Source organism: Sceloporus occidentalis, unplaced genomic scaffold, assembly GCF_023333645.1.
Source record: "Sceloporus occidentalis isolate IW3139 unplaced genomic scaffold, rSceOcc1.0.p SCAF_4, whole genome shotgun sequence".
NCBI lineage: Eukaryota > Metazoa > Chordata > Lepidosauria > Squamata > Phrynosomatidae > Sceloporus > Sceloporus occidentalis.
In genome coordinates, this window is record NW_028316984.1 from 114,604,734 (window position 1) to 114,615,613 (window position 10,880).

The window sequence follows — 10,880 nt, forward strand, 5'->3', positions numbered from 1 at the left end:
TCTGTGTATTTTCAAGGGGCTGCAGAGGTTCCTTCACAGAGGAGGAAATTGGGGACTCCAGCTCCACAAACCTAGCTGCAGGCTGATAAATTTGGATATAGATTTTTTTATTTATTCATTAGGAAGTCAATCAATTTAAAAAACAACAACAACAAACAAGTGTGGCGAGGAACCATTTCCAGTCAGAGAATATGCAGGAAAAGGAAGTTAACCTTTTCCTCACTCACTCAGATCTCAATGAAAAAATCCTCAATCCTCATATTATTATTAGCTCTAGAGGGGACACTTCCTGTTGGTACTAATGAAATTAGATTTGCTTCTGCCTGCTGTTGGCGTAAAATAATGCTGACAGTCTTCCTAGTGACATGGTGCCACATCTAATTGGGACCTCAAGGAAAGGATTGTTATGTACTTTCCTCCTTAAAATAAATGAGAAACATAGATCTCTGCATGCATTAAAATATCCTAAAGTGTAGATTTGCATTTGTCCAGTTCTGTATAAAACACATAGCTGTCACAGTGGGAACTGTATGCACAATATGCCATTCTATAACAAATAATACAATGATGAACAAAAATGGTTGTTTATTAAATCAGTTTGCAATATACAGTGGACCCTTGTTATACACTGGGGTTTGGTTCCAAGATCCCCCATGGATAAAAAAATCCATTTTTGCTCAAGTCCCATTAAATATAATGACATAGCAAAATGGTGTCCCTTATAAAAATGGAAAATCAAGGTTTGATATTTGAAATTTATACTTTTTTGGAACATTTTCAAACCATGTATGCTTGAATCCGTGAATAAAAAATCCATATATAAGAAGGGATGACTGTAATATAAGTACCAATACTTCACTCAAAACAAATGTTTGAGAAGATGATTTTTCTCAAATATGATACACCAGTTCTCATGATACAGCAATTATGGGATGTATCAACAGGATTACAGTGTCTACACTCAGGGAAGTAACAGTGCCACTCTATTCTGCTTGGTCAGACCTCACCTGGAATACTGTGCCCAGTTCTGGGTACCACGATTCAAGAGGGATATTGAGAAGCTGGAACATGTCCATAGAAGGATGACCAATTATGATCAAAGATCTGGAAAGCAAAATCTTAAGAGAAATGACAGAAGGAGCTGGGTATGTTTTGCCTGGAGAAGAGAAGACTAGAAGGTGATATGATAGCTATCATTATATATCTGAAGGGATGACACATAGAAGATGTAGCAAGCTTGTTTTCTCTTGCTACAGAGACTAGAATACAAAGCAATTGATTCACATTAGAAGAGATTTGACTTAAAACATTAGGAAAAACCTCTTTACTGAGATAGCAGTTCCACAGTACATTGGCATCTTACAGGAGTACTTTAATTGTGTGTTGTGGCATGCCAGGGAGTTGAACTAAATGGCCCTTTTATGATTTTGTTGGTCTGACAACTTCCATATCAACATGATATCTCTTGGCTCATGTAGGCCTATCTCAGTCAAATAAGAAGCAAGTTACCTAGTGATATAGATAGCTTTTAATCCAAGTATAATTAATCTATATAGTTATTCAGAATTAGGTGTGGTTGTAGTATAAATATAATTGCATCACATTAAGGTGGACATCTTTACTACTGAGTGTTTTCATTCACTCCTGGAAATACATAGGATATAGAATTTAATAACATGAATATTAGTTTGATGTCACTGGGCTCAGGCAGCTGGTAACGTCATTTTATTTTGTTCTATTTTATCAATTAAATTTATATCCAGCCTTTTACCACCACTACCCAGCGCTCAGTGCATCTTGTTATCACTGTGTGCCTTTGAGTCATTTCTGGCTTATGGAGATCCTAAGGAGAACATATCACAGGGCTTTCTCAGCAAAATTTATTCAGACGCCGCATTCCCACTTACAAATAAATCACTTTGCAATCTGAATCGATGGATCGGTTCAGCAGCGGAGCATGGTTCACACTATATTTGCCCCAATTGTACTGTCTTGCTGCAAAATAAAATAAAATAACCCACTTGTGGTTCACACTGATGAATGAATCAATTCAAAATGGACCTGCTCCAGCTGGCCAAAGGGCAAATTTAAATTGATTCCAATCCACATCTGGTGCACACTTGCGTGGAATCAATTTATTCAAAAAGATGCAGAAAAAAATCACCATCAAAAAGACACAGGTTAAATGGGTCTAGCGTATGGCCCCCCTCTCCAAATCACTTCAGCGATTCGGTTCAAGTGTGAACCATTGTAATTTGAACCGGTTCAAACCAATTTGCATTCTGATTTAAAAGGTAGTGGGAATGAGCTTCCGGTTGGTTATGGTGCCCTGAAGAGTCACATCTCAGAGGTTCTCTGAGGTGTGTACCCACTAGCGTGTGGAGAGATCTGGGTTCCAGGGTTCTGGTGCTCAGAAAATACCTCCTGGGAATAGGGAGGTTCAGAGGGGGCTCGACGGAGGTCCAGGAGCTACACCCCAAGGCTGCGAAAGCACGTTCGACTCAGGGAGAGAGGAGAGGAGAGGAGAGATTCCTGAGCCGAGTCCATAAGGTGCAGCAGGGACCGGTGAGCAATCCACGGCCGCATGACTAGTAGCGGAGTTTACTTCGCACAGGGGCGCCACCAATTTTAATTTTTATGTTGTTATAACTTGTAAATGAAGATGGAGCTGCAGCAGCGTTTGCGTGCATAACAACTGGGTGTCTTTTTCGTCAAGGAAAAATCAATAACCCTGATCTGTGTTATTGTGGGAATATACAACTCTGGTTCCTGTGACGATATATTTATATTATAAACTACTTCGGAGTTTGAATCTGGACTAAAAGAGGAGCAGATTCTTTGCTCTTGAAAGCTAAAGGACGCTCTGCTGTAGTAAAATTAAGGACTGCTCCCCTGACTTCTATATTTCCTTTTTTCTGTTGGCATCTCCTTGTATTTTTAGAGTTCTATCTATTACCCTCCCCACCTCCCCAGGGGCTGTAAGGGTTAAAGAAGATCATCTCCTACCTTTCCATGGCCTTGAGGCGCAGCTGAGAAGTTGTGGAGGAGGACTGTGTGAGTGAGTTGGTGTGCTGAGTGGGGGTGGAGGAGGAGGCATTGTTGAGGAGAGGCCTGGTGCGGAGCAGAAGGAGAAACACCAACGTCACAGCCATAGAGCTGAGAAGGAAATGGATGCCTAGAGTGAAAACAGGAAGCAGGAAGTGATAGAGAAGACCATAGAGAAACATCGCGGTGGAGGACTGTTTTCCTAGACTGGCAGAAGTGGATGCCTAGAAAGGAAACAGGAAGCAGGAAGTGACAGAGGAGACCATAGAGAAACATCGCGGTGGAGGACTGTTTTCCTAGACTGGCTGAAGTGGATGCCTAGAGAGAAAACAGGAAGCAGGAAGTGACAGAGAAGACCATAGAGAAACATCGCGGTGGAGGACTGCTTTCCTAGATTGGATTGAAGTGGATGCCTAGAGAGGTAACAGGAAGCAGGAAGTGACAAAGGAGACCATAGAGAAACATCGCTGTGGAGGAGTGAATTCCTAGAGTGGACGTCAGTTTGAAGGGGACAAAACAGGAAGTGTTATTGAATGTGGGGAATGATAGAGATATAAATGAGGGAAAATAAATATAGAACCTTTAAGAACTGCCAGTGAGATATAGGACCAGATGCATGAGCTGAACGGAGGACTTTGACATCTGTGGAAGGGACAGTGCTTACAAGATAAGTAAAACTATGGTAGGAGTCTGAATTGCAGTGTTTGAGCTGGAGTTGGTGGGAGGTGACTTGGATATAACTGCTTGGTGTGGATTTTGAAGCCCATATAAAGGAGGCTTCCATTTACTGGACTACAAATTAGTCGGGGGGATAGGAAGGCAATTGTGATAGGGGTGAGAATTGTTTTCTTTGGAAGAAAGAGAGTGACCTGTAAAGCTCTGTGACCCTATTGAGATTGGAGAAGTGGTGGAAGACCCTTACCAAGATGCAGGCGGAGAAGATAAACACTCGAAGCCAGACACAAAAGGCAGCTGCTCAATCTCAAACACAGAGAAGACTCTCAGTTGATAAAGGGAAAAACATAGATATATCCCAAATTCTGTTAGAGAAAATGGAGGCCATGTCTGCAAATATAACCAATAATATAACAAAACAGATGAATGACTTCAAAAGGGAAATTAAACAGGAGATCCGAGCGGACTTGAAAGAGATCCATCAAACAGTGGACAAGATGATGGCAGAAATGCAGGTTACCAAAAGAAGGGTGGATATATTGGAATTTAAGAGTGAAAAAATGGAGAAAGACTTGTGTAAATTGGAGAGTAGGAGAGAGCAAGACCTGGATGAGAAAGCATTATGGGAGCAAAGGATGAGGGAAAAGGCAGTGAAAATTAGAGGTTTATTAGAGGAAAAGAATGAGGATTTGTATGAGAAATTAGTTCCAAAAATTGCACAGTTTTTGGAAAAAGAAGTCACCACGTTCCAATTTGAAATCGATAAACTCTTTAGGATTAACTCCCAGATTGCTAGACAAAAGGGCCTGCCAAGAGACGTGGCCCTCCATTTTGTTAGAAAACAAACAAGGGATCTATTTCTAAATAAACATAACGAATCACCATTCCAAATAGAAGGACAAGATTTGAAAGTGTTGAAAGACATTCCGGCGAGATTATTGAGGAGAAGGAGAGAATACACAAGTTTAACCACCCTTTTACGAAAAGAAAAGATCCCATATAGGTGGGAAATCCCGGAAGGTCTAACGTTTTGGTTTCAGAAAAAAAGAGTGAGGATCACGTCTCCAGAGCAGGCAAGAGGTTTCGTAAGGAGGTTTACAGACATGAAGAAGCACCAGAATAAACCGGAGGGCTTCAATTTGGATCGAGATGGGGATCGAGTGGATGAAGAGCAGGATAGAAGGGAAGAAGCAGGCACAGCCGCAAAAATGAACATAGACCTGATGTTAAACAGAAGAGAAGATGAAGATGAGGTATTCGAGGAAGGGGAAGTGGATGCCTTAGAGGTGGTGACTTCTGACTTGTTAAGTAATTTGGACTATCAACTGGACATTCAAAGCGGAACAGTGGAGATTGAAGAATTGAGAGGTGGTGACGAGGAAGTTTTTCTTGAAGAATACTTTGATAATTGATAACTGATACTGTTTGCTGTGAGTATATATTTTTAGTAGACTGCTATATTTTCTAGATACATTATGGGTCTGCAGGATATTTTAAAAATTGGTACTTGGAACGTCCAAGGTATGAATACTCCTCAAAAACGGAAAAAAATATACCATTACCTTCAAAAGTTGAATCTAGATGTTTGTTGCCTTCAAGAAACAAGAATAAGGGAAAGAGATGTTAAGCACCTTAGATGCATTAAGCTTGGTCAAGAATGTGTTGCTGCCACAAAATTTAAAAAGAGAGGTGTAGCAATATATGTCAAGTCTAAATATGGCGTGAGAATCATCTATGCGGATCCGGAAGCCTATTTTCTCATTGTAGAATTGGAATATAACGCCCAAAAAATTCTTCTGGTTGGAGTTTATGGCCCCTTGAATAACAAAAGTAAATTTTATAAAAAATTAAAAGATAAGTTAATTTCATTGAATTATGATACGGTAATCATGTTGGGAGATTGGAATGGGGTGGTGGATCCCAATTTAGATAGAGTGTCAGACAAAAAAAAGAAAAAATCTCAAGGGAAACTTCCCAGAGATTTCTTTGAGTTGATAGAATTGGCTGTTCTACGAGATCCCTGGAGAGTGAAATACGGTGATAAAAAGGATTTTACCTTTTATTCGAATAGGCATAAATCTTGGTCGAGACTCGATATGTTTTGGATTTCTGAACATTTGGCAACAAAAATCAGTAAGGTCAAAATCTGTCCCAAGGTATGGTCCGACCACAACCCGGTGATTTTGGAATTAGAATTTGGCTCTAGAGAGTATTATTGGAGATTAAATTTAAATATTCTGAGAGATGATAAAGTTAGATCTGATGTTAGTAGCCAAATTGTAAATTATTTTAAGGAAAATTCCAATAAGGGCTCCCCGATGCATATAGTATGGGATGCATCCAAAGCGGTGATCAGGGGTTGTTTAATTCAAAAGTCCTGTGAATTGGCAAGGAGAAAGAAAGAAAAGTTGAATAAACTGTCGGAAGAGTTAGGGAAATGGGAGAAAATCTTGAAAGAGGATACAAAAAATAAGGAAGCGATCACCGAAATTAAATATCTACAGAAACAGATCTCAATCCTGTTAGTGGAAGAGATGGAAAAAAAGATGAAGTTCGTAAAAGCGAAATATTGGGAAGGAGCCAACAAGCCTGGTAAACTCTTGGCCTATAGGCTGAAAAAAGAAAGAAGTAAGAGAACAATAGTGTCTGTAAAGGATGGAGATAGAATAGTGACAGAAAAAAATCAAATTAAAAAAGTATTGGTTAGATACTTTTCGGAATTGTACACTGAGAAAGGAGACAGCCGGTTCCCGCTGGAAGAGTTTCTTGAGAGGTACGATATTAAGAGATTGACGAGTGAGCAAAGACAATTATTGAATACCCCCATCACGTTGCAAGAAGTACTCGAGGCTATTCATAAATCAAAAAAAGGGAAATCTCCGGGTTTAGACGGTTTTACCAATGAATATTATAAATTGTTTGCAAATGAATTAGGAACCCCGTTGAAGGACACAATGAATGAAATTATCCATGCAGTAACACCGCAGACATGGAATCAGGCCAACATAATCTTAATTCCCAAAGAAAATAAAGAAATATTGGAACCAAAAAATTTTAGACCAATTTCTCTTTTAAATTCGGACTATAAATTTTTGGCAGCAATTTTGGCAGAGAGATTAAAAAAAATCTTGAGTGATTGGATACACGGGGATCAAAATGGGTTTTTACCAAATAGAAGGATTAGAGATAATATAAGAAATTTACTAAATTTAATAGAAATACATGAGAAAAATGTTAATAAAGAATTGGCTTTGATATTCTTAGACGCCGAGAAGGCGTTCGATAATGTTAGGTGGGATTTCATATTTGCGGTGTTGAGAAAAATGGAGATAGGTGACACTTTTTTAAATTGGATTATGAAAATTTATCAAAATCAGGAGGCGATTATTTCTATTAACGGGGAAAGAACGAAAATGTTTAAAATTAGTAAGGGTGTAAGACAAGGTTGTCCTCTTGCCCCCTTACTATTCATATTGACTCTGGAAGTACTTTTGAATAAGATTAGGAAGGATACTTTAATCGGGGGGGTTAGGGTTAAGAACTATTCTTATAAATTACGGGCTTATGCAGATGATGTGGTGTTTACTATAAATAATATATTGGAATGTGCAGACCATCTAATGAAAATCCTCAAAGACTATGGCAAAATTTCAGGATATAGGGTTAATCAGAGAAAAACAGTGATGTTGACTATGAACATGTCAGATAAAGATGTGGCAAAAGTGGTGGAAAAAACTGGATTTCAAAGAAAGAAACAGGTTAAGTATTTAGGGATAAATCTGACAACGAAAAATACGGAATTATATCAAAATAATTACATAAAGGTTTGGAAAGAAATTAAAAGGGACTTGGAGAGATGGCAGCATTTACAAGTCTCTTGGCTTGGTAAGATAGCAACGGTAAAGATGGCTGTACTCCCCAGGTTGATGTTTTTATTTCAAAATATCCCTATAATTGCGAAGGACTCGATTTTCAAGGATTGGCATAAAGATTTATCAAAGTTTATTTGGCACGGTAAAAGACCCAGAGTTAAATTGAAAGTTATGCAAGACAAGACCGAGAACGGAGGATTGAGCCTCCCTAATCTTAAGTGGTATTTTGAAGCATCTGTTTTAGATTGGATGTTTGACTGGGTTAAATTGGATAATGATAGGAATTTGGCTGTGGAAAACTTTGGGTTAAAGTTTGGTTTCCATGCATATCTATTTTATGGGAAAGCTAAAGTGGATAGAGAATTTAATACCCATCTTGTTCGGAAAACTCTGTTGCGAGTGTGGTCGAGATATAGATACAGATGGTGCCCAAAGATACCCTTGTGGGCCTCCCCAGCTGAAGCTTTTTTAAAGCGGGAAGTTTACAGTGAAGACAGGTGGATCAGATATAAAGACATATACGATGTGGGTCAAGGAAAACTCAAAACAGAGGAGGAGATTAGTAATGAGGGTTTCACTTTAAATTGGTTTTCTTATAGGCAGTTAAGGGAAAGGTTTAAAGTAGACCAGAAAGATCAAGGCATTGCTCCCGCTATTTCAGAGTTAGAAAGGATGGTTAAAGAAGGGTCCAAAGTAAAAATGATATCGAAATTCTATAACTTGATTTTGAAATTTGAATTGGAAGATGAGACCATTAAAGAGTATATGATTAGGTGGGCAAGAGACCTAAAGAGGAATATAATGTTGGAACAATGGGAATTGACATGGAAAAGACGGATTAAGTACACTAAAAATGTTGAAATCAGAGAAAATTGTTATAAATCAATTTTTAGATGGTACTTAACACCGTATAAGATTTCAAAAATATATAAGGAAACAAGGGGTACATGTTGGAAGTGTCAAAAGAACTTAGGTACGTACTTGCATAGTTGGTGGGGATGTGAGAAGGCACAACATTATTGGAAACAAATTCATGGAGAAATGAAGAAAATATTTAAGTTCAATATTCGTGCGGACCCGATGATGTATCTATTAAATATAATAGAAGACCCATTGATGGAAAAATCATATGGTAAATTGATTTTTTTTGCCATAGTTGCAGCCAGAACATTATATGCAAAATATTGGAGATCTGAAGAACTACCCTCCATAGAAGAATGGAAATTTAAATTGTTTGAAATGTTTGAAATGGATATACTATCATCATATATGGAGAATGATACTACGTCCAAGGCTTCGAGGGACTGGGCTCCTTGGTTCTCTTATATTAAACAAGAAAACAGCTCCAATAGATATATGGCAATTGTAGACTAAAACCTAAATACTGTGATATATGGATGTTATAGAATGAATAAGGATGTTTATATGATAATTTATGATACTTTATAGATATGAGGTGGGGCAGATGTTATAGAGGATAGAATTACTAAGCAGTTCATGTAAAAATTTATAAGACACTCCTTGATAGGACATTAAAGAAGTATATAGAGTTATATTTAGTAAGAATATATCGCATCACTGTAACTGGATGGGGGGTAACAGATAGGTAGAGATGTAGTTTGATTAAGTTTCCTTGATTCAATAGTTAACTGCGAACAAGAGTATGTGTAGACTAGGAAAGAGGTTTATGGTGCAATCGTTGCTCAGCAGAGGAAGTCATGTGTGTGTCAGGTGTTAAGTGTTAGTTAGATATAATTGTTTGTGGTTGGTATTGTATATTGTGTTTTAATTGTGTTTAATGTATGTTTTTTTTCGGTACATGTCTTTTTCTTTTTCTTTTCTTCTTGTGTTTTTCCCCTCTTGTTTTACTCAATAAAAATTTATAAAAAAAAAAAAAAAAAAAAAAAAAAAAAAAAAAAGGTAGTGGGAATGAGGCCCGAGAGAGTTTACCTTTGCCTTTTTCTGAGGCTGAGAGAATGTGACTTGCCCAAAATCACCCAATAGGTTTCTATGGTTGAATGGAAAGTCAAATCCTGGTCTCCAGATTCATATTCCAGTGCATCTTTTTTAAAATTTGTGCTTTTACTGGATTTGTTTTTATTTCAGTTTTACCATTATATGAAGCACTAAAATGTACAGTGCATATTAATGCATCTTAATAATAATAATAATAATAATAATAATAATAATAATAATAATTTTTTATTTATGTCTCGCCTCTTCCTGTAGGACTGAGGTGGCTTACAATCACTATAAAATACAATACAATAATAAAATACAATACACAAATAAAATACAATGCAACCCTAATACATTTATACACTATAAATAAATTCCCCCTTACATATATATCATAATTTCTAATATAACAATGATAAAATATAAAATAAATCATTAAAACCATTTGTTAAAACAATCAAGACAGGAAGAAGCAGAGATGTTAGATAACTAGTAGGGAGTGATCAAAGTGATGGGGTGACCGAGTGTATTATTCAGGGATGTCCTGCCAGAAGAGATCCATTTTGATGGCCTTTTTAAAGCCATTAAGTGAATTCTAAAATTTAAATAAAAACAAATACATTTAAAACAAATTTTTAAAATTCATTTTAGGAATTGACTATGATGAGGTGCATTGCTTTGTTGATTTTTATATGGTTTTTAAAATGAATTTAATACTTTTAATTGTAGATTGTTTAACTGGTGTTTTTTTAGATAATTTTTATATTTATTATTTTCCAACAGATATTTTTGCATAGTTTTTAACTGCACTGTTTTTAATCATAACACACACACACATAAACAGCACCCTACTTTATACACACACTACAGCTCTATGCCAAAGGGCTCTTTGGCCTAAGGTAAAAGGGAAGAATCCAGCTCAGCCTCTTGTGGTCTAGAGATCTAGAGCCTTAAAGAAAGAGAAAGCTTGCTCTGTTGACCCTGACTCATGTGTCTCTGGGATCAAGCAAAGAACCTCCCCCAAAGATCTTAAAACATTATCAGGAAGTACACATCATCATCATCATCATCATCAACAACAACAACATCATCATCGTTATCATTTTGCTTAATTATTGTCCATATCCAAACAGAATGTTTGTCCACCTAGATGCTCTATAATCAAATTACCTCTGCTGCATCTTTCCTCATGTATCTGCCACCACACATTTTTAACAAGCCTGTTTTGGAAGAAGAAGTTATAGAAGAGATCCTGTCAGTACTTTCAGTTTTCTTTTGTAATCAGTTTGGGCTACAAGAATTTTAGAGCTAAAATTCCAAAGCAGATGG

The 10,880-nt window shown here is 37.2% G+C and overlaps 1 protein-coding gene across 1 annotated transcript; it reads left to right on the top strand.

Annotated features, from left to right (window-relative positions):
• Positions 1-3,144: 3,144 nt before the first annotated feature.
• Positions 3,145-9,400, top strand: LOC149314522 (uncharacterized). The gene is made up of 2 exons (XM_089521318.1): positions 3,145-5,150; positions 8,749-9,400. Exon 1 carries the CDS (start codon positions 3,972-3,974, stop codon positions 5,130-5,132), a length of 1,161 nt encoding a protein of 386 aa, XP_089377444.1. The 5' UTR covers positions 3,145-3,971; the 3' UTR covers positions 5,133-5,150; positions 8,749-9,400.
• The last annotated feature ends 1,480 nt before the right edge of the window (positions 9,401-10,880 follow it).